Source organism: Chiloscyllium punctatum, chromosome 31 (genome assembly GCF_047496795.1).
Source record: "Chiloscyllium punctatum isolate Juve2018m chromosome 31, sChiPun1.3, whole genome shotgun sequence".
Lineage (NCBI taxonomy): Eukaryota > Metazoa > Chordata > Chondrichthyes > Orectolobiformes > Hemiscylliidae > Chiloscyllium > Chiloscyllium punctatum.
The window spans coordinates 71751997-71774826 of NC_092769.1; the positions used below are offsets into that span (position 1 = coordinate 71751997).

The window sequence follows — 22830 nt, forward strand, 5'->3', positions numbered from 1 at the left end:
TAACAGAGATGCCTTTTATGATTGCACATTACACCATGTGGACCACTGATATCTGTATGAAGTACTTCGAAGAATGGATGCGTTTTGAAATTTAGGAGCAACATGTCGAGGAGAAGTTGGAAAAGCATCAGACTATGCTGCTGTGATTCTGCAATCTTGTAAAATAAGTGTCAAGAGGAAACTTTGTAAAACGTAAGTTATCTCAAGTCAATCCTAACCACTATTTTAAGCTAAACCACAACAGCAAGGGAAGGGGTCACAGGAAAAATGTCCTTCAATATTAGTAAGAGGGGAAAAATAAAGGCACCCTATTACTCACAGTGACATGTTCATAATCCTGGCCTAGCTCATGGGAACCAGCCACAATCTCCCGTTCTGCAATCCACTGCTCGAGGTCATCTACCTCCCGTTTGAGTTGGCAGAGCCGTAAACCCTCCTGTAGCTTTTCCCGTCTCTCCTCTGCCAGGTCTTTCAATCCAGCGTACAACTTATCCACCTGCGACTGTCGTAGAGTAATCCGGTCGCTGTACATACCACAAAAAAAAATTAGAGAAAGGACTATAGTTGTGTTTCAGGAATTTCAAGGACAGAGGAGAAAGAATAATGGCTGAGCTAGGTTTAGAGTTCCCAAGGACTCCAGCTAGATAACACAAAACCTAACTTTACTATTTGAAAGAAGCCAGTTTAGGGGCACTCTGGAGCCTCTCATCTCAGTTGTTTTTTTACCCCAATTGTGAGAGTTGTTAGGGGTCCCAACATAGACTCCTAACAATACCAGTGAAGAGCCTGTGCTCTGTCCCTGCAGATCAAAGGTTACATAAGCCTCTAGGACTCCATCCTGAAGGCAACACCACCACTATCACCCTCCCGTCATAGAGAGGGAAAAAGATACAAGCTAATATTCAACAGCATGCTGAGAGCTTTTGACCATTTGTAGCAGGACTTCTAGTGTACACCATGCACCTAACTGGAAACACCTTAGAGAGTGCCTATTCCATAATGTTGACACTGACCTCTCAGGATGAGTGCCGGTTACTAGGTTCCTGCTCAGGTTGGAGAGTTGGTGAATTGTCTGCGCATAATCCTCCAGTGATTGCTCCACCACCTGGTGCTTCTTTACCATTGCCATTGCACTCTGTTCATCCTTTTCAGACATAACAACATAGTGAAAGAGAGTTAAACAGTTCACAAATCCAACACCATTGTAAAACTGAAAACTGAGTGCACGATATGCTATTTTCTATGAAAGCTGAAACAGAAAGGAGATTGCAAAACTAATATAAACATTTAGAATATACCATAACTTAACTGCTGGGGTTGATTAAATAATCTAATATTTTCAGGGGGACTTTCAGACACCATCACCACTATCCACTCCAAACCTAACACCCACTATCCAACCCATATTTAGACACAAGATTTTCAATTTAGTTGTTAGCAGGGAAAGCCATTCAAATTTGCTATCACCAGTGTATTTTCACGCTGGTCTAAAGTTAAGACCTCAGCTCCTTTAAACAGACCCATTTCAGAACACTACCTGTGGGCGACATAATGGAGAAGCAGAGAAGGGAAACTGATTTTGCTGGTTTCCATGGAGGTTAGAAACTTTACTTATAAAAAGAAAATTCAGACATGGTTCTTTTTTATTGCAAATTGCTCTGCCTATATTTTCCTCCATCTCTTAACCAATATGATACTTATTTAGTACCTTGGCCCTCTCTTCCGACATCATATGAAGTTCCTGCTCCCCCATCCATGCCTCAGCTTCAGCTGCATCAAAATAGAACTGCTGAGCATTCTGTGACTCCTCCAGGCGGGCACTGCGTTTGTCTGTCTCCTCGATTAATGCCTTCCACACCTCCTGTAGGTCTCCCAGGCGGGCTCGCAGCACCTCAGAATCTATGCGCCCTGCTTTGGCCATTGTCTCCCCACGGTCTGCAATATCATCAATTCGAGGCTGGTGACCCTGAATCTCCTTCTGTAGGGTCTAAGGATCAAAGTTGAATGTTTTAAAAAATACTTTGCTTAATTGAGTCTTTATCTCATAATTATCTTAACCATATATATTCATGGATAGATACCACATCACTATGTTAAAACAATATTCTGAATGACTAACTTCATTCTTACCAACTGAGTAGCAGCCACAGCGTACTGAAAATATCATAGTAGCTCAGTTTTCGACCTTGATGTTGTTAACTCTTGCTAGTTCTAATGCAAAACTTGTCACATTGTTGTTCAGAGTTTAAATAAGAGTTTGATTTTCTTCCTGCTTATTATCCACAGAAATGATGGTCAGATATATTCAAGTTATGATCCTTATTACTTTTCACATCTAACCAAGAGAAGGACCAAATCTGACAATAAGCAATAAGACATTTTTTGTTTTCTTTTGTATTCATTGCGGAACAGGGGAGTCACTAGCAAGATGACATTCATCGATGGCTTTTTGTTTTAAAATCTGAAAGCTGCCATTTCATGTGGGGAAGGTACTGCAGAGATAAGGAGTTCCAGGAGCATGATCCAGCTACAATGAAGGAATGCCAATCGATGTCTCAAATGAGGATGTAATTTACAGGGGAACCTGGATTTGATTCATGCAACTACTGCCCTTTTCCTTCAAAATATTGGAAGTTTCAAGTTTTGGAGATGTTGTCAAAAGATTCCATGGTGACTTGCTGCTGTGTCTTCTGTAAACACTACACCATGGTAGAGAGTGGACAATTAAGGCAGATAACAGAATACCTGAGCTAGAAAGTTGTTCAACACATTATTGCTTTTCTACAATTCCTACATTTACCCATGTACCTATCATAGGAGTTGAAATGGTAGATGCTTAATAGCTACTACACTATCAGCAGACACGCAGAAGTTTGGCGATGATCTTTATGTCCTCACTGTCCACTGGAGTAGTACCAGATGATTGGAGGGTGGCAAATATTATTCCCTTGTTCAAGAAAGGGAATAGGGATAATCCTGGGAATTACAGACCTGCCAGTCTAATGTCGGTGGTGGGATTTATGATTATTTTGAAAAGCATAGTTTGATTAGAGATAGTCAGCATGGCTTTGTGAGGGACAAGTCATGCCTCACAAGCCTTATTGAATTCTTTGAGGATGTGACAAAACACATTGATGAGGGTAGAGCACTGGATATGGTGTATTTTGATTTTAGCAAGGCGTCTGATAAGGTTCCCCATGGTAGGCTCATTCAGAAAGTAAGGAGGCCTTGGATACAGGGAAATTTGGCTGTGTGGATATAGAATTGGCTGGCCCATAGAAGTCAGAGAGGGGTAGCAGATGGAAAGTATTCAGCCTGGAGCTCAGTGATCAGTGGTGTTCCACAGGGATCTGTTCTGGGACCACTGCTCCTTGTGATTTTTATAAATGACTTCGATGAAGAAGTGAAGGATAGGTTAGTAAATTTGCCAATGACACGAAGATTGGTGGAGTAATGCATAGTGTGGAGGACTGTGATAGATTGCAACAGGAGATTGACAGGATGCAGAGCTGTGCAAATAAGTGGCGATGAAGTTCAACCTGGAAAAGTACAAAGTGATTCATTTTGGAGGTTGAATTTGAATGTAGATTACAAGGTTAAAGGCAGGACTCTTGGCGGTGTGGAGGGACAGAGGGATCTAGGAGTCTATGTCCATAGATCCCTCAAAATTGCCACCCAAGTTGATAGGGTTGTTAAGAAGGCATATGCTGTGTTGGCTTTCATTAGCAGGGGCATTGAATTTAAGAGCCGCGAGGTTATGCTGCAGCTCTATAAAGCTCTGGTTAGACTACACTTGAAATATTGTGTTCAGTTCTGCTCGCCTCATAGGAAGAATGTGGAAGCTTTAGAGAGGGTGCAAAGGAGATTTACCAGGATGCTGCCTGGACTGGAGGGCATGTCTTATAAAGAAAGGTTGAGCTGAGAATGTGTATAGGGTATAAGCAGGCAGGAAAGAGTTACATTCTGAGTTTTGTGAAATAAGAGATTCAGCTGAGCATGACTCAGATCAGATAAGCATCTACAGTTAACAATGTGGTACTGAAGGCAAGGGTAATGGGTTAACAAGGTGGAAAAGCATTAATTAAGTACAGCCATTTAACAATATGAGGTAGCATTCAGTATGTAACATCACTTAATAAGGTGAAAAGTATTCATTATGTGAAGCTAGTTATTAATTGTTAACAGCAGATGACTTTACAATTGACACTCACTGATTGTAACCATCATCTAATCAATATGCATGTTGCCTTAGCTGGATGCTCCTCCCTGTAAAATGACTATATAGCTCAGTGAAAAACTGCTCTTCCAGAGAAACTGAGAACTCATGTCCCTGTGCACATGGGCGATCATTCTCACTCCTACCAGGGCCTGGAATAAAGATGAAGGAGGTAAAACAACAGTGTCTCTGAGTGTTTTGCTTCGACTGGGGGGAGGGGAAGCGAACAGGACAACAGAGGAAGCAGGGCAAAGAACGCCGAGAAGTGTACAAGATGATGAGAAGCATAGATAGAGTGGACAGTCAGAGATTTTTTTCCCGGGATGAAAATGGCTATCATGAGGGGTCATAATTTTAAGGTGACGCACACGGATGATAGTAAAATGAAGAGTATATCGGTTAGTTTGATCTTAGAGTAGGATAAAAGGTCGGCACGACATCAAGGGACAAAGAGCCTGTACTATTCTGGACTGTTCTACGTTTCCCAAAGAAGAAGAGTGAATAACTGAATCTGTACCTTGCAATACTCTTGATATCAGTCTCTCATTATTATTTGATGTAAATCACACTTGCTCTGTCCTAGTGAACAAGATCTAACATTCTGACTGGCTGATGCAACTGAAAAGTAGAATAGCTTAGACATTTAATTCTGACTATTAGCAAGATGAGAATAATTGTAATCCTAATGCTTCACTGAGCAAAGATAGTACAATAGGGTTTCTATCTAACAGCTGGTCAAACGGTTCCAAAACAAGACACACTACAGCTACTATTTGACACTCTATTAGTCCAAAACACATGAATAGAAGCAGCTGTTTAGGACTCTTTTAGCACCTTATCAAAACATATGTACAATTAGATGGCCCATATCTAGTTCTCATCTTACCTGGTTCTTTTTAATGAGTAGCTGCACAGTTGGCAGGTTGTTGCCATGATCTGTTGAGGTTGCCAGTGGCATCCGTTCATTTATCCACAGCTAGAGATAGAGATAGAGAGAGAGGAAGAGAGAGATAGAGAAACTAAATCAGAACAATAAATGTTGGGTTAACTTTTCTTTGAACTGACAAGATTCTAAATCTTTTAAAAAACAGAAAATGTCTCATTTTCCATGCTTTTATCTAAAGGGCTGTTGCAGTAACATTAGTAGTGAAACAAATCAATCTCTCCCATTGTGTCCATATATAGATGCTTCACTTGTAACCAAGAAGGTTCTAGGATCAATCCCTTGGTTTAGTGATCTCAACAGCTTGCTTTAGGCCTTTGAGTAAGACCATAATGGGCTTAAACCTTGACTGTGGTATTTGAATACCCAATTCTCGTGTATGTTTTGGATTACCTGGGTGCAATGGAGAGGGGAATTATTGAGCAGGGAGAAGTAATAATCCAAAAAGGTCTGTAACAAAACTCGTAGTTTGTACCTAAAAAGACTTAAATTATTCATTGGGATGAAACCATGAGTTGAGTTTTGAAAGACTGAATAGTAGCAGTTCATAAAAAAACTTTTAAAATGGCTGAACATTTGTATGGTTGTACCCTAAAATACTGAGTCATGGTGTCTAGCACAACCCATCAGAGACAATCAGCACAGAGGAATGTGAAGGACTTAGCTCCCGACCCACTCACAAAACATTCAGACAGCACCTGCACCTGTTTGTGGAACAAGCCAGTATTAGACATAATCGTTTTGTACAAGTGACCTTGGCTAAATCGATAATCCTCTAGCCATGACGTCTAAATTATTGATCAATTTATGCCCTGGTTTGGTTAACTGATCAGTTGATGAGAAGGAATCATGTGATTAGCTAACTACACCTCTTTTGTGTTTTAGGTAACTGTTTCCCTCTAGGATAGGAGAGCAGAATCAGAAGAAATACAGAAGAAGGAAGATTCTAAGTGGGCGCTGCCTTTCTTTCTCTCAATCCTTGAAGCTTGAACACTGCCTGTTAATTGACAACCTACCCACCATGAGCAGAATCCAATAAGTTCTGACTCCAGAAGACAAAAGAGAAATCATCCACCAATGGCCCATTTCCCTCCAAATATTTCTTATTCATGTACTGATCCAAATGTCTTTTAAACATTATAGCTGTACCCACATCCACCACTTCCTCTGGACGTTCATTTCATACACGAACCACTCTCTGTGTAAAAAAAATTGCCCGTCTTTTTAAAAGCTTTCTTCTCTCAGCTTAAAAACATGTCCCCTAGTCGTGAAATCCCCCATTTGAGGGAAAATACACCTGTCATTCACCTTATCTATAGCCCTCATTATTTCATAAACCTCTATAAGATTACACCTCAACCACCTACACTCCAGTGAAGGAAGTCCCAGCCAATCCAGCCTGTCCTTATAATGCAAACCCTCCATTCCCAGCAACATCCTAGTAATTCTATTCTGAACTCTTTCTAGCTTAATAATACCCTTCCCAAAACAGGGAGACCAGAACTGGATGCTGTACTCCAAAAGAGGCCTCACCAATGCCCTGCATAACCTCAACATCCTAAATCCTATACTCAAAGGTCAAACAAGGAGTGGAAGAAGAGGGGAGCCATTCTACCCCTTCTCATGGCAACAGAAGCCCACTAGTTGTAAATTAATAATGGAAAATTAAACAGGGTCATGACCATTCAGTTTTTGTCTGTACACTACTGGAAGCACAGAAACATCAAGAAATCTGCCTAATTCTTTCGGACATGTAGTGAGAAGAACGTACAAGTAGAAATTGCCTGCTAAAGATAAATATTAAGAAGGGAACTTACAACTTCATCCTCCAAATCCCTGTTGAATTGATGGCCCTCTTTGGATGCCATGAGATTCCTCCTTCTTTCTTCAATAGGTTTTAGTAGCTCCTGGAATCGTTCCTCTACCCTCTTTCGTTTGGAATCTACCTCTACAATGTTAGTATCCTCTTGTCCAAGTGCCTGTGCTTGAAGCTTCAACTCTTCGACCTCCTTCTGTCGGACTTTCATCTGATTCTCCAGCATCTTCAAGACACAAGGGGAATGGGGCACCAAATTAACAATTCAGGATCAAGAAACAAAGCACAACAATATTTTTTCCGTAGCTCCGGATATGTTAAGCCGGAATAATTGAGTATAATTCTGAAGCCAATAAATAAGTTTCTGGATAGCTGGTTTAGGATGGAAATGGTGGGGTTATACTCAGAGAAAGTCCGGTGATTATTTGTAACTAATGTTCTTGTCAAATTGTTCATGGACAGAATTAATTAATCAAAATGGCTACATGTCTTAGCTCAGTGCTAGCAAGTTGCTAAACGTTCAAAGAGTTAGTTAAGCATTGTCCTTTCAAACTATAACATAACTTCTTAAAAAATTATTAAATATTTTGCAATGTCCATCATCAAGGAACATCTGATCACTTTTGACATTTTACTATTCAGCTCAATGAAGCAGTCAGATTTAACTTCTTCAAATGCCTTCCTCCAGTGACAAATACAAGTTTTAGCTTGAGATTCACAAAGTGAGCAGGAGGAATGTTTCACAGCTCTGTAGCTGTAGAATTCATGTTCAGTGTTCGCAGGTGAGGCAGGGATGACAACAATTTTGGTGAATGAAGGGAATGAGGGATATGCATAACGTGAAGAGCAAATGGACTGCTGAAAAACTGAATGAACTGTTTCCATGTTTAGTCTGCATTGTGCAGTACCCATACCTGCTGCTTTTTCAGAAGGATGCTGACACTTGTCAGATCTTTGCCGTGATCATCAGACTGCAGTTGAGAATCCAGATTATTAAGCCAGGTGTCCAGGTCTGCACAGCTCTGTGTGAATAACTCAGTGCGGTTCGCATCAAAAAGACACTGTGCCTTAGTCTTGGTGGTGGATTCCAGATCATCCCAGAGCCTGTGCAGGTATTTGAGTTTCTCCTCCACAATGGGTTCAGTATCTGGCTTCTCAGATATCAACTGCTTCCCATCCTGCACAACAAGGTAGATTAATTAATAAAGAATGTCTGTTAGTTGTTTTTAATTACAGAATCATATATTAACTACTATCTGGGGGATTTGGCCTATCATGTCCACACTGACCCTCCAAACAGCATCCCACCCAGACCCACCCTCTACCCCATCCCTGTAACCCTGCATTTTCCACAGCTAATTCACTCAGCCTGTACATGCCTGGACATTATGAGCAATTTAGCACGGCCAATCTGCCTAACATACACATATTTAGACTGAAGTACCAAGAGGAAACCCATGCAGAGATGGGGAGAATGTGGAAACTCTACACAGTCGCCAGAGGGTGGAATTGAACTGATACTGTGAGGCAGCACTTCTAACCACGGAGCCATATTGCCACCCTATGATTGACTTGTAGTTTAGATACCCGCAGGCAAGTGAACTCAGAGCCCTGGCTCAGAGACAGGGATACTACCTGTGTGCCACAAGATTCCAAGTCAACTGCTTAGACATGTTGTAACATCCCATCATCCTGTGAATGACTAAAAAAAAGGCACTGACCTTCTTGAAAGTAATTTGGGATGGGCAACAAATACTGGCCTTGTCATTAAAAATCCACCCCATGAAAGAATTTTAAAAAAACACGAGCAAAGTGAAAACATCCAGAGTTCTCACTCTTGAGAATGCAATCGTGTCTTCTGCTGGAACTACATTAAGGCTGTGGATGAGATCCAGCTCGACGTTAATGCCACTTGCCACGCACTACAAAGAGTTTCACACAATTACACAGGACTTTGCCCCAGGCAAACTGTAAGTGTGCCTTGACAAGAATCAGAATCTTCAGGAATGGGAGGGGGAAATTTTGACAAATTGGAGATTCAAAAACAAAAGAAATACTACTCATTCAAACACAAAGCTTACAATAATACAAATTCAAGTCTGCTAAAAATTGAAGAAAATGCATTTTCCTCCCAAACAATTTAAAGAGTCCCAGTCCTTCTATTAATATCCAAATGGCTCCCAGGAATTTTCTACATCATGTGGCCAGCAAGAATCACTTTATTGAATCCTTAGGTTCACATTCACTGGATCTAGCTGACATTAGAGTTGACGTTTGTATTCATTTGATGATCTAAGTTGGTACCATCATCATGCCCATCTTACCACCCCACCCCTAAAAACAGGTCAGCAGTATTAAGGAAATGAACACATTCTTTTAATGTCTGTTATTTTTATCTCTTTCTGTAACTCCATAGTATATATCATCTCAATAATCCAGCAGACATCAGTTCCTGCCTCAGGAGATAAGAGTGATTATTGTTTCTGAAGGAATCATCTTCTTCTCTACCTTTTGTTTTAAGGATGCATTTGCCACCACCATGATTGCAGGGTTCGCACAGTTAGTGCCACCACAGATAGCTTTGTACATCAAATATCACAAGACATCAGGTTATAGTCCAACAGTTTTATTGGAAATCGCAAGCTTTCGGAGCACTGCTCCTTTGTCAGATGAAGTGACTTTACCTGATGAAGAAGTAGTGCTCCCCGAAAGCTTGCAATTTCAAATAAACTCTTTGGACTATAACCTGGTGTTGTGTGACTTCTGACTTTGCCCAACCCAACACCAGCACCTCCACATCATTACATCAAATACCACCATCCCCAGTACTGAACAATGAAAATAAATTTTAGCAAGCGCATCCTGGGATTTTCCACATCCTGGGATTTCAATTTGCTTCCTGCCCTACTCTCAAAATTTAGCCACCATGCTCACTAATTCCCTGGCCATTCCACAAGTGGCTCTTAATGGCTCCCCCACAATCACAACTGTTTACCACACCCTGTGAGGAAGGAAACAAGTTGGCAAGTAGTATTGAAGCAGAGAGAGGCCAGTAGCCAGACAGCCAGGAAGGAAGTGTTCACCTGGTGCACGATAATGATCTCAGTGTACCTACAAACGGAATTGGTGCCGATACCTGATTACAGGCTTCTAACTATGAAATCTGTTGCACCAACTTCTTGTTCCAGTGAAATGCAGTATATTTTAAAATGTATTTAGGGAATATAAATGCGGCATATTCATACAATGCTAGTTGCACTCAGATATGATTACCCTGTCTATCTTGTCCAACCAGTCCTTATTGGAAGCAAGTTCTGCCATGAAGGCTTGGTGCTTCTGCCACTTAGTGTGAAGATTTCGAGCCTCATCGTATGACATATCTTGGGCCGTCAACATCTTTTCATTGATCCAGAGTGTGAGCTGGGCAAAACAGACAAAAAAAGGCAATTACAAAAACAGGTCATTCAGCTCCTTGTGCCTCTTTTTCTACCATTGATTATTGGACAGAATTCTGAGAGACAGGATTTATGATTTTGGAAAAGCATAGTTTGACTACAGATAGTCAGCATGGCTTTGTGACGGGCAAGTCATGCCTCACAAGCCTTACTGAATTCTTTGAGGATGTGACAAAACACACTGATATGAGTAGAGCAGTGGAAGATATGTATATGGATTTTAGGAGTCTATGTTTCATAAGGTTCCCTGTGGTAGCTCATTCAGAAAGTAAAGAGGCATGGGATATAGGGAAGGTTGGCTGTCTGGATACAGAATTGGCTGGCCCTTAGAAAACAGAGGGTGGTAGTAGATAGAAAGAATTCAGCCTGGAGCATGGTGACCACAGGTGTTTGGCAGGAATCTGTTCTGGGACCTCTGCTCTTTGTGACTTTTAAGAATGACTTGGATGAGAAAATGGAAGGGTGGGATATTAAGTTTGCCGATGATGGAGTTGTGGATAGTGTGGAGGGCTGTTGTTGGTTGCAAGGGACATTGACAGGATACAGAGCTGGGCTAAAAAGTGGCAGCTGGAGCGCAACCTGGAAAAGTTTGAAATGATTCATTTTGGAAGGTCGAATCTGAATGCAGATTACAGGGTTAAAGGCAGGATTCTTAGCTGTGTGGAGGAACAGAGGAATTGTGGGGTCCATGTCCATAGATCTCTCAAAGTTGCCACCCAAGTTGATGGGGTTGTTAAGAAGGCATATAGTGTGTTGGCTTTCATTAGCAGGGGTACTGAGATTAAGGGCTACGATGTTATGCTGCAGCTCTATAAAGCCCTGGTTAGACCACACTTGGAATACTGTGTTCAGTTCTGGTCACCTCATTACAGGAAGGATGTGGAAGCTTTAGAGAGTGTGCAGAGGAAATTTACCACGATGCTGCCTGAACTGGAGGGCATGTCTTCTGAAGAAAGTTTGAGGGAGCTACGGCTTTTCTCAATGGCGTGAAGAACTATGAGAGGTGACGTAATAGAGGTGTACAAGATGATGAGACACATAGATTACATTACATAAGATTAGATTAGGTTACATTACATTTCTTATAGTGTGGAAACAAGCCCTTCGGCCCAACAAGTCCACACCGACCCGCCAAAGCGTATACCACCCAGACCCATACTCCTACATTTACCCCTTCACCTAACACTACGGGCAATTTAGCATGGTCAATTCACCTAACCTGCACATTTTTGGATTGTGGGAGGAAACCAGAGCACCCGGAGGAAACCCACGCAGACACGGGGAGAATGTGCAAACTCCACACAGAGAGTCGCCTGAGGCGGGAATTGAATCCAGGTCTCTGGCGCTGTGAGGCAGCAGTGCTAATCACTGTGCCACCGTGCCGCCCATAGATAGAATGGTTAGTCAGAGATTTTTTTCCCAGGGCGGAAATGGCTATCACAAAGGGCCATAATTTTAAGGTGGTTGAAGGAAGCTTTCGGGGAGATGTCAGAGGTAATTCTTTACACAAAGAGTGGTGGATACATGGAATGCACTGCCAGCAGCAGTAGTAGAGTCAGATACATTAGGGATATTTAAGCGACTCTTGGATAGGCATATGGACGATAGTAAAATGAATGGTATGCAGCTTAGTTTGATCTTAGAGTAGGATAAAAGGTCGCACAACATCGAGGCCCAATGGGTCTGTACTAAGCTGTACTGTTCTATGGTTTAGATCATGGTTGATCTTAATTCAGTTTTTCTCAATGCTCTATATCTCATGAAATCTATTATCCAATAAAAACAACCATTGAGCTGAGTATTCAAAAGGACAGATGATACATTGATGGGTTTAGATGAAGATGGATGGAAAGAAGTGAGTGTGGACTTGCAATTATGTCTTTTAAACAACTGCGTAAACGTATTTCTGGAGCAAAGGATTTATTTTTGAAACTGCTATATGCATCTTCATATCCCTCCCACCGCTGTTCTTTGTCATTTCAATTACACAGTCAGCTATATTTTGAGCAGACGACAGCAAGCCATCCTGATCAGGGAGCATGGCAGGGACCAGGAAGCTGGATTAATTTAATCAACAAATGGCAGCATGCTTTGAATTCTGGAAAGCGGGATAAAATGAGTTTGGACTATTTTGCAAATTAACTCTGGGTCAGTGCTACAAATCGCATTTTTCCTTTATCTGTAGCTGATACACTTTAGTTAATCAGGTGGATTAATTTGTTCACAGTGTCAATACACTTCTTTTGCAATGCTTTTGATCACTTCAGTATAGGAGTTGGGAGGTCATGTTGCAGCTGTACAGGGTATTGGTTAGGTCACCTTTGGAATACTGCATTCAATTCTTGTCTCAGTGCTATAGGAAACATTTTGTAAAACTTGAAAGGGTGCAGAAAAGATTTACAAGGATGTTGCCAGGATTGGAGGATTTGAGTTATAAGAACAGGTTGAGACTATTTTCCCTGGAGCATTGGAGGCTGAGGGGTGACTTTCTCGAGGGTTATAAAATCATGAGTGCATGAATAGAGTGAATAGTCAAGGTCTTTTCCCCAGGATAGCAGTCCAAAACTAGAGGATATAGGTTTAAGATGAAAGTGGAAAGATTTAAGAGGGGCCTAAGGGCAATTTTTTCATGCAGAGGGTGTATAGAATGAACTGCCAGAGGAAGTGGTGGAGGCTGGCGCAATTACAACATTTAAAGAGTATCTGATTGAGTATATGAACAGAAAGGGTTTAGTGGGATATGGGCCAAATGCTGGCAAATGTGACTAAATCAATTTAGGATATCTGGTCCGCATAGGTGAGTTTGATGAAGGGTCTGTTTCTATGCTGTACATCTCTATGACTCTATTACCTCAACCTATTCTACCTGTGACCAAACTATAGTCCTGCACAATACTCTAGTATTATTTAGCTGAACACTTTGGGCACAATGCATAATTTAACTATTTTGGTTGATTTTCACAATTCAAGTGGTCACAGTATGCATGACATTTTTATATGCCTCCATACACTTATCCTGAAATCACAGACTTTGACCCCACAACTCTAATGCTGGCTACACTTTCTTCCATTAAACCTTTCCATCTCAGACTGTCACTTTAATTGGATGGCACTTGCACTGCACTCTGCAGGCACCATTCTGCATCTGTTCTATGCCAGACTCAAGGCCTTTTATCTTCAGTACAAATGACTTCAAGCCAACATAATTTGATTCATTCTTTAATGTGTATGTATCTGTAGTGTGGTATTTTTAGAGAATGACTTTTATGCAAGACTATAACCAGAAGCACTTTTTAAATATTTATAAATGTTTCCTTTGGGGATTCTTTTGATTTTGCTTTGTTGACCTATTCCCAGGAATCTGTGAAAACTCTTCTATAAAGGGCCACTAGGAGATGCACAAGAGCAAATCTTGTCAAGTGTACAGAGAAGATCTGTGATCAGTCTGGTCAACAAAACAGGCTTTTTTTTTAAGCTTGTGTACAATTTTAGGTTCAACTGTGAAGCACAGCTACTATACCGAGTTTGGGGGTGGGCGGGGGTTGAACTATCAATGATTTTCTCTCTGAGGACTATTTAGGTTTGAAAGATGCCCCTGAAAATTGAGAACACAGTCCTACCTATGTTGGGTTACTCCACAGTATAAGTTTCTGTTAAATGCTTCTAACCCTGTTGACCTGGTTAATCTCAGTCTAGATTCTCACAGGAGAGGAAGTGATCATTTATCAGAACATCTCTGTGCTGGCTCTCCTCCTGCTCAGCCCTGCAAAGTTCCCCTTTTCAAGTATACATCCAACTTCCTTTCAAAAATTACCTGCACAATCACCCATGTTACCATACAGATTCAGAACATGTAGACCATTGGAAATTTCCTGTTCACTTTAAAGCATTCCCATCATGGAATCCATAGTGCTTTATGTGGTCAGTACCAAGGCCTGTATACTCCGACCAAATGAAATTAAAATTACCTCCTGGCAATCTTGAAGGAATTTCTGCAGCTCCAAGTTATCCTTGAGTCGGCTGGCAAGGTCGCTGGCAGCTTTACGGTTCCTTCTGTGTCTGAAAATTGGAACATTTGAAGTGAAATTTAAACTGGAATATACAATGGTACTGGTATCAGCAGACATATGGGAGTCATGGTTTTCAAGCCTTAGAATTACTAAAGAAGGGTAATCAAAAGCAGAAAATTTCTATTCAAACTGATATAAAAAAAATTCTACTTAGTGAAGTAGGTAGTGCAACCATCTAACTCTTCAACTAGTGCATGGGAAATCATGTCTCATGAACTTGATTCTGTTTTTTGAAGAAGTAACAAAGAGGATTGATGAGGGCAGAGCAGTCAACGTGATCTGTATGGACTTCAGTAAGGCTTTTGACAAGGTTCCTCATGGGAGACTGGTTAGCAAGGTTAGATCTCTTGGAATACAGGGAGAACTAGCCATTTAGATACAGAACTGGCTTGAAGGTAGAAAATGGTGGTGGAGGGTTGCTTTTCAGACTGGAGGCCTGTGACCAGTGGTGTGCCACAAGGATCGGTGCTGGGTCCACTGCTTTTCGTCATTTATATAAATGATGTGGATTTTGAGTGGGAGCAGCAGCTGAGTAAAAACGAACCCGGAAGACTACAGCTTAGGTAAGACAGTTTGTTTTAAAATTACTTAGCTGTAGCGGGCAGCGGTGTTTTTTTTCCTCTCTCTTCACAGAAAGAGCGGGAGCAGCAGGGGAAGTGACGTTTACCAGAGGGGCAGCTGGGAAGGAAAGCAGTGAGTATAAATACTCACCCTTCGACACCAACGGTCATTTGAGTGGGAGCAGCAGTGAGTATTTAAATCAGAGGATAACAAAGAGAGTAATAAGAAAGGAGAGGATCAAACATGAAGGTAGGCTAGCCAGTGATATTAGAAATGATAGTAAAAGTTTCTTTCAATACATAAGAAACAAATGACAAACAAAAGTAGACATTGGGCCACTTCAAACTGATGCTGGAAGCCTAGTGATGGGAGATAAGGAAATCGCAGGAGAACTTAACAAGTTCTTTGCGTCAGTTTTCACAGTGGAAGACAGGAGTAATATCCCAACAATTAAAGGGAGTCAGGAGGCTGAGTTGAGTATGGTTGTCATTACAAAAGAGATAGTGCTAGAAAAGCTAAAAAGTTTTAAAATTGATAAATCTCCTGGTCCCGATGGGATACATCCTAGAGTTCTGAGAGAGGGTGGCTGAGGAAATAGCGGAGGCATTGGTTGAGATCTTTCAAGAGTCACTGGAGTCACGGAAAGTCCCGGATGATTGGAAGATCGCGGCTGTAACCCCATTGTTCAAGAAAGGATCAAGACAAAAGATGGAAAATTATAGGCCAATTAGCCTAACCTCAGTTGTTGGTAAAATTCTAGAATCCATCATTAAGGATGAGGTTTCTAAATTCTTAGAAGAGCAGAGTCTGATTAGAACAAGTCAACATGGATTTAGCAAGGGGAGGTCATGCCTGACTAACCTGTTGGTATTCTTTGAAGAGGTGACAAGTAGGTTAGACCAGGGAAACCCAGTGGATGTGGTCTATCTAGACTTCCAAAAGGCCTTTGATAAGGTGCCACACGGGAGGCTGCTGAGCAAGGTGAGGGCCCATGGTGTTCGAGGTGAGCTACTGGGATGGATTGAAGATTGGCTGTCTGACAGAAGGCAGAGAGTTGGGATAAAAGGTTATTTTTCAGAATGGCAGCCGGTGACGAGCGGTGTCCCGCAGGGTTCAGTGTTGGGGCCGCAGCTGTTCGCATTATATATTAATGATCTGGATGAAGGGACTGGGGGCATTCTAGCGAAGTTTGCAGATGATACGAAGTTAGGTGGACAGGCAGGTAGTCCTGAGGAAGTGGGGAGGCTGCAGAAGGATCTAGATAGTTTGGGAGAGTGGTCCAGGAAATGGCTGATGGAATTCAACGTGAACAAATGAGAGGTCTTGCACTTTGGCAAAAAGAATAAAAGCACAGACTACCTTCGAAACGGTGAGAAAATTCGTAAAGTTAAAGTACAAAGGGATCTGGGAGTGCTAGTCGAGGATTCTCTAAAGGTCAACATGCAGGTTGAGTCTGTGATTAAGAAAGCAAATGCAATGTTGTCACTTATCTCAAGAGGGTTGGAATATAAAAGCACCATTGTGCAACTGAGACTTCATAAAGCTCTGGTTAGGCCCCATTTGGAGTACTGTGTCCAGTTTTGGTCCCCACACCTCAGGAAGGACATACTGGCACTGGAACGTGTCCAGCGGAGATTCACAAGGATGATCCCTGGAATGGTAGATCTAACATATGAGGAACGGCTGAGGATCCTGGGATTGTATTCATTGGAGTTTAGAAGATTAAGGGGAGACTTAATAGAGACGTACAAGATAATACATGGCTTGGAAAGGGTGGATGCTAGGAAATTGTTTCCGTTAGGTGAGGAGACAAGGACCCGTGGACACAGCCTTAGAATTAGAGGGGGTAAATTCAGAACAGAAATGTGGAGACATTTCTTCAGCCAGAGAGTGGTGGGACTGTGGAATTCATTGCCGCAGAGTGCAGTGGAGGCCGGGACACTAAATGTCTTCAAGGCAGAGATTGATAGATTCTTGTTGTCTCGGGGAATTAAGGGCTACGGGGAGAATGCGGTAAGTGGAGTTGAAGTGCCCAGCAACCATGATTGAATGGCGGAGTGGACTCGATGGGCCGAATGGCCTTACTTCCACTTCTATGTCTTATGGTCTTATGGTGAAAATAGGAGGTATAATTAGTAAATTTGCTGATGACATGACAATTGGAGGTGCAGTGGACAGTGAAAAAAGTTACCTCAGAGTACTACAGGATCTTGGTCAGATAGGCCAATGGGCTGAAGAGTGGCAGATGGAGTTTAATTTAGATAAACGCAAGATGCTGCATTTTGGAAAAGCAGATCAGAACAGGACTTATACATTTAATGGTAAGGTTCTGGGGAGTGTTGCTGAACAGAGACCTTAGAGTGCAGATTCATAATTCCTTGAAAGTGGAGTTGCAGGTAGATTGGAGAGTGAAGAAGGTATGCTTTCCTTTATTGGTCACAGCATTGAGTATAGGAGTTGGGAGGTCATGTTGCGGCTGTACAGGACTTTGGTTAGGCCACTTTTGGAATATTGCATGCAATTCTGGTCTCCTTCCTATTGGAAGGATGTTGTATAACTTGAAAGGGTTCAGAAAAGATTTACAAAAGGTGTTGCCAAGGTTGGAGGATTTAAGCTATAGGGAGAGGCTGAATAGGCTGAGGCTGTTTTCCCTGGAGCTTCTGAGGCTGAGGGGTGACATTAGAGAGGTTTATAAAGTCATAAGAGGCATGGATAGGATAAATACGCAAGGTCTTTTCCCTAGGGTGGGGGAATCCAGAACTAGAGAACATAGGTTTAGGGTGAGAGGGAAAAGATATAAAAGGGGCCTAAGGGGCAATGTTTTCACACAGAGGGTGGTGCTGCTTTCAGAGGAAGTGGTGCAGGCTGGTATAATTACAGCATTTAAAAGGCATCAGGATGGGTATATGAATACGAAGACTTTAGAGAGATATGGGCCAAGTGCTGGCAAATGGCACTAGATTAGATTAGGATATCTGGTTGGCATGGACAAATTGGACCGAAGGGTCTGTTTCGTGTTGTACTATATGACTCTATACTGTCAAAAGTCTTGAATCAATTTACATTATGAATTTTCTTTGAAAACAATAACTTTTGTGAAGATTGAAACTGCAACTTTCAACTGTAGCAATATGCTGCAAACAGTAAAGAGGAGAATGATGAGTTAAACAATTTTTTTCTCACTTCCAGTGCTGGTTGAAAGGAATGCTGCAGTGTGTGGGAGCCCTGTTTTTCTTCATGTGAGACAGGTTTGTTATTGCCCATCTGCACAGGCAGGTTGGGCCTCCTTTTAATGTACTTTCATGATAAAGAAGGCAACTTTTGGCAAGGCAGCACCCCATTCCGAGGGTCTGTATGAATGTGCACTCAAAAGGAACAGACTGAGAGTTTCAACTTGAGGAATTGACGGGACAATTAGCCATCTGAAGTTGGTATCAACTCAATGCTTCTAGTGTTGGGGTCTGTTTATGTTGGGCAGAATCACTCAGTCTGAGATGGGGGGGGTGGGGGGAGAGAGAGAGAGTTCCAGGAATTTTGTTTTATTGACCTGACAGTTGTGCTCAGCCTCATTTCTATTACAGCAACAAATATAAATATCCTTTAAGTGTAAGAACATCCAGTGAATAGGTCGAAGGTTTACGTTTTGAAAAACTAGCAGGATACGCATCTTACACTTGGTACAGTTATAAAAACTAAAATCTTTATAAATAGCAGAGACAATAACTCAAATCTTCTTCCACAACTGCAACACTGGCATTGGATGATAATAGGATCACCAGCGGTCAAGCCCTGGACAATTCCATACATAAATAATAGACAAAAACCAACCGTTCATCAATGGAGTCCACTTTCTCTTTGATTTTGTCGGCATGAACATTCCCCTCGCTCATAAGTTTTTTTCCTGATTCCACCACACTGTTGATTTTTTCCTCATTGGCATCCATGGTGGTCTCGATATCCTCATGCTTCTTGATGGCAGCCTCAGCCATCTCCAGGGTAGCAGGCATCTCTGTGTGTGACAACATATACTCCTGAAATTAAAGGAAAACAATTTGTAAGTCATGTCGTAGATGGAATTACTGATTCATGTCTTTCTCCTGAAGTTACTGCTCTACAGGCTTCCTGCATCTCTCCCATTGTTCACACAATGAGATATCATGTTCTTACCTGACATAATTTCATCACTGGTGAGTAAACAGCAATCAGCAGCAGAATCTCTGGGCCAGTCGACCTATTGTGCCTGTGTGTTTGGTTTCTGAAATAGCTATCAAATTGGTTTTCTAGACTTCATCCATACCCTTGTCACTCTTTCGTCCTTTTTAAGCCTATACTCAATTTACTTTTGAAAGTTTTATCTACCTTTTTCAGCAGTGATTTCTAAACCAGCTTTCTAAGTAAACCATTTATTTTAACTAATTTCCTCCCAGACATTTCCTGTCGATAAATTTTAATCTGCAGTCTCTGGTTACTGATCCTCCTGCCACCGGAGAATTTCTCACAAATGGTTCATAAAACGACTATCATTCAGTCAACAACAGGCCCTGGCCATCTGACTGTATGGATTAGTCAATCGTAACTGTACCTGATTATTAAGGAACCCTTCCGCCTGTTTAACATCACGCAGGAAGATCTGATAGCCGTACACCTGTGCCAGGAGGTCATGCCGGTTCTCCCACATCTGGCTCAGTTCATTCCATCCTGTATCTAGAGCCTGGAGCCTCTGATGCAGGAACATATACTGAGCATCAGTTTGGTCTTGTGTCACCTCCTCCCCGACCTTACGCATCCTCTCATAATCATTCTTATAGTTATCAATCTCATTCTTGATATTTTCATGCTGGGTGAGGAGCTTCTCTGCATCTGACAGCGATGTAGCCATATCCTCTGAAGCAATGGCAGTCTGTGTTCGAGACAGCCATGACTGAAAATCATCCAGGTCCCTCAGGAACTCCTGCAGCTTGCTGGCTTCACCCAGTGATTCTTCTCTTTTTTTCAAGGTGTCCTTTAGGTCCTCCCACACACCACTGATTTCTGAAAGCCTGGCCAAGATGGCTTCTGCCTGCTCTGGATGCTCTGAGGCAAGTTTCTCTGCTTCCTTCTGCAAGTCATCCAGTTTGCCCTGAATGGCCTCCAAGTCCCGCTCCATGCCAGTTAACTTGCGTTGAAGGGCCATGACACCAGCCAGATCATTTCCGAGACTCTGAGTAGACTCAATAACTTTGGTCTTCTCTTTAATCCATGATTTAGTCTCATTACACTCAAGGTGGTAATTCTGAATGCTGAGGGCAGAGCTGAGTGCCTCCTTCTTCTGATCAGCAAGGCTACGGAACTGATCCCAGCTGAAACAAATATTAAAGACATTTGTGAACCAAATCGGATTTTCCAACAATCAACAATGGGTTTATTGTCGTCATTAGACTCTCAATTCCAGATATTTATTGAATTCAAAATTCACCACCTGCCATGGCAGGATTTGAATCCAGGTCCCCAGAACACTTTGGATAAAGAAATTCCCTTGTTGTATCTAGACAATTAGAAGGTAAGAAATCTGTGTACAATTCTGCCGGACTCACCTTCTGTTGAGCTGGTCTTTCATAGCAGTGACCTCGTCTTTGTTACGGTGCTCGCTGCTTAATAACTGACTGGCAACCTGGTTGACTGAAGCAATGCGGGAAGCTTGGTTGTTCATCTCTGGCTCAAGTGTTTCAAACCTAGTATGAAAGCAAAAAGGAAAAGTATCCAAATTATTCAAATTAATTCAACTTAAGAGTAACAGTAACATACACCTACATATGAGTTATAGTTGTGCAATGTCTTTAATGTAGTAACATCTTCCATATGATGATGTGACCGAAACCTAGTTGAAAGTATCGTCAAGAAGAGAGATGACTAGTTTGGGAAAGAATTCTAAAATTTAAAGCCCCTAATTTAATAGTCAGTATCTTATCATGGTTTTAAGACATCAAAGTGAAACAATTAGTTTTGAAATCCAATTGCTGTTTATGTTGAGAACAATGGCAAGGTTTAGAGAAAAACTATTTGTTAATCTGTTTGCAATGGTGAATTGGTGAAGGAATACTAGTCAATGAGAAGAGAATGCTCCACCTCCTGATGCTACCTGGCTTGCTGTGCTTTTCCAGCTTCCTGCCTGTCTATTTTGGATTCCAGCATCTGCATGTTTTTTTTTGTCTCTGGCTTTTTTCAAAGACTGGCAATCCTTTCAAGATTTCTATCAAAGCCCCTCATCTTGATCATCTCTGTCCCAGTGGAAATAGCCCAGGGATCTAAAACTTCCCTTGTACCTGTGGTCTCTTATGCACAGTATCATCATATACAAGTGATTTTAATTACTCCTGGAGTCTTAATGTTCTTTCCATAATGGAAACTATTTACACCTGAGCAGAAGAGAGCAGGAAGGGGGATTTAACATAAACTTTTATAATTATAATCAATTCAGAGTGAAAAAGGGAAGGCAACTGGTAATGAAAAATAATTTTAAACTATCACTAAGAGAGTGAGCACCAAGATTGGAAGAATTTTTTTTAACTCAGAGAGTTGTCTATGATTTATTTAACTACCTTAATTAGCTTGAGTACAAAATATGGGCTCGGTGCCTCATGTAGGTGAGTAAAGCTCGTAGGCAGATCATACTTGCATTCAGCATTCACTAAAGTCATACCTGTGCTGAACAACTTCCAAGTCCTCAAGTTTCTCAGGGATCTCCATGGTGTTCAGCCACTGCTCTTTCTCGTCAATCCAAAGTGTACAGGCATCTGCCTCACTGAACATCTTGTAAAGTGCCAGTGCATCCTGCAGGGCCTGTTTCCGCTGTTGTGCAAGGGCAACCAGCTCCTCATACCTCTGTTCAATGGCAGGAAGCCTGCCATCTACCTCTGGTGACTGGGCAAAGTCAGCTGGCAGGCTTCGGGCTTGCTCGTGCAAGGCATCAATAGTGGGCCTGTGGTTGTGAATTTCCTCTTCTATGTCCTTGTGTTTTTTGGCTAGGGTTTGTGTGGAGTACTCGTCGTGTCCGACGTCACTGCTGGTCACAATGCGCAGGGTGTCAAGAATCCAAGCCTCGATGTCGTTGGCATCTGCCTGGAATTGGTACAGATTGGAGATCTCATTCAATCTCTGCTCCCGCAAGGCTGCCAACTCCTCCAAATGTGCCCATAGTCCTCGAATGTCCTCAATTTTCTCCTTGACTTCACTGGCCCCAAAGTGCCCCTCTTCAATTAAACCCTCTCCCTCCTTTATTGTTTGCTGCAGAGGACCACTGCGGCCGCTCATTTCATCCTTGAAAGAATTGTGCTTGCTGATTAGCATCATGACACTGGTCAGATCCTTGCCATAATCTTCTGATGACATGATTTGCTCTTTCTCCCGGATCCAGGACTCCTCTTCGCCCATTTCCCAGAAGAACTTCCAAAGCCGCCGCGACTCCTCGAGCTTTGCGCGACGCTCTGCTGCAAGTTTGCATAGCTCCTGATAGCAAAGATCCAAATGTGTGACACGGTCTTGGACAATCTGAGGGTCACATGGCTTGTAACCTAGCAGGGAGATAAATGCTATTTAGGAAGAGAAATGTGAATGATTCTTTTTTGACCCATCGGCTATCCATCTACAGTTTCTTCAATGCACAATTAGTTACAATGCAGTTGCAACTGCGAAAGAGTAGAACATATAAAAAGGTGCAGGCATTTCAGTCCCTTGTGCTTGCTCCATAAGTCAGTAAGATAATGGCTGATCTAATTGTGGCTTTAACCCCA

At 41.9% G+C, this 22830-nt stretch overlaps 1 protein-coding gene across 10 annotated transcripts in view; it reads right to left on the reverse strand.

Annotated features, from left to right (window-relative positions):
* The window catches only part of LOC140457050 (spectrin beta chain, non-erythrocytic 1-like), a 300358-nt gene that overhangs the window by 27537 nt on the left and 249991 nt on the right, over nt 1–22830 (reverse strand). For all 10 annotated transcript variants that reach the window (XM_072550997.1, XM_072550996.1, XM_072551001.1 and 7 more), the window contains 12 exons: nt 21741–22611; nt 20635–20772; nt 19644–20400; nt 18890–19092; nt 14399–14489; nt 10249–10395; nt 7890–8153; nt 6977–7201; nt 5103–5192; nt 1709–1987; nt 1014–1144; nt 320–524 (listed from right to left, as the gene is read on the reverse strand). In XM_072550997.1, coding sequence (XP_072407098.1) covers nt 320–524; nt 1014–1144; nt 1709–1987; nt 5103–5192; nt 6977–7201; nt 7890–8153; nt 10249–10395; nt 14399–14489; nt 18890–19092; nt 19644–20400; nt 20635–20772; nt 21741–22611 — 3401 coding nt within the window. The remainder of the gene's footprint in view (nt 1–319; nt 525–1013; nt 1145–1708; nt 1988–5102; nt 5193–6976; nt 7202–7889; nt 8154–10248; nt 10396–14398; nt 14490–18889; nt 19093–19643; nt 20401–20634; nt 20773–21740; nt 22612–22830) is intronic.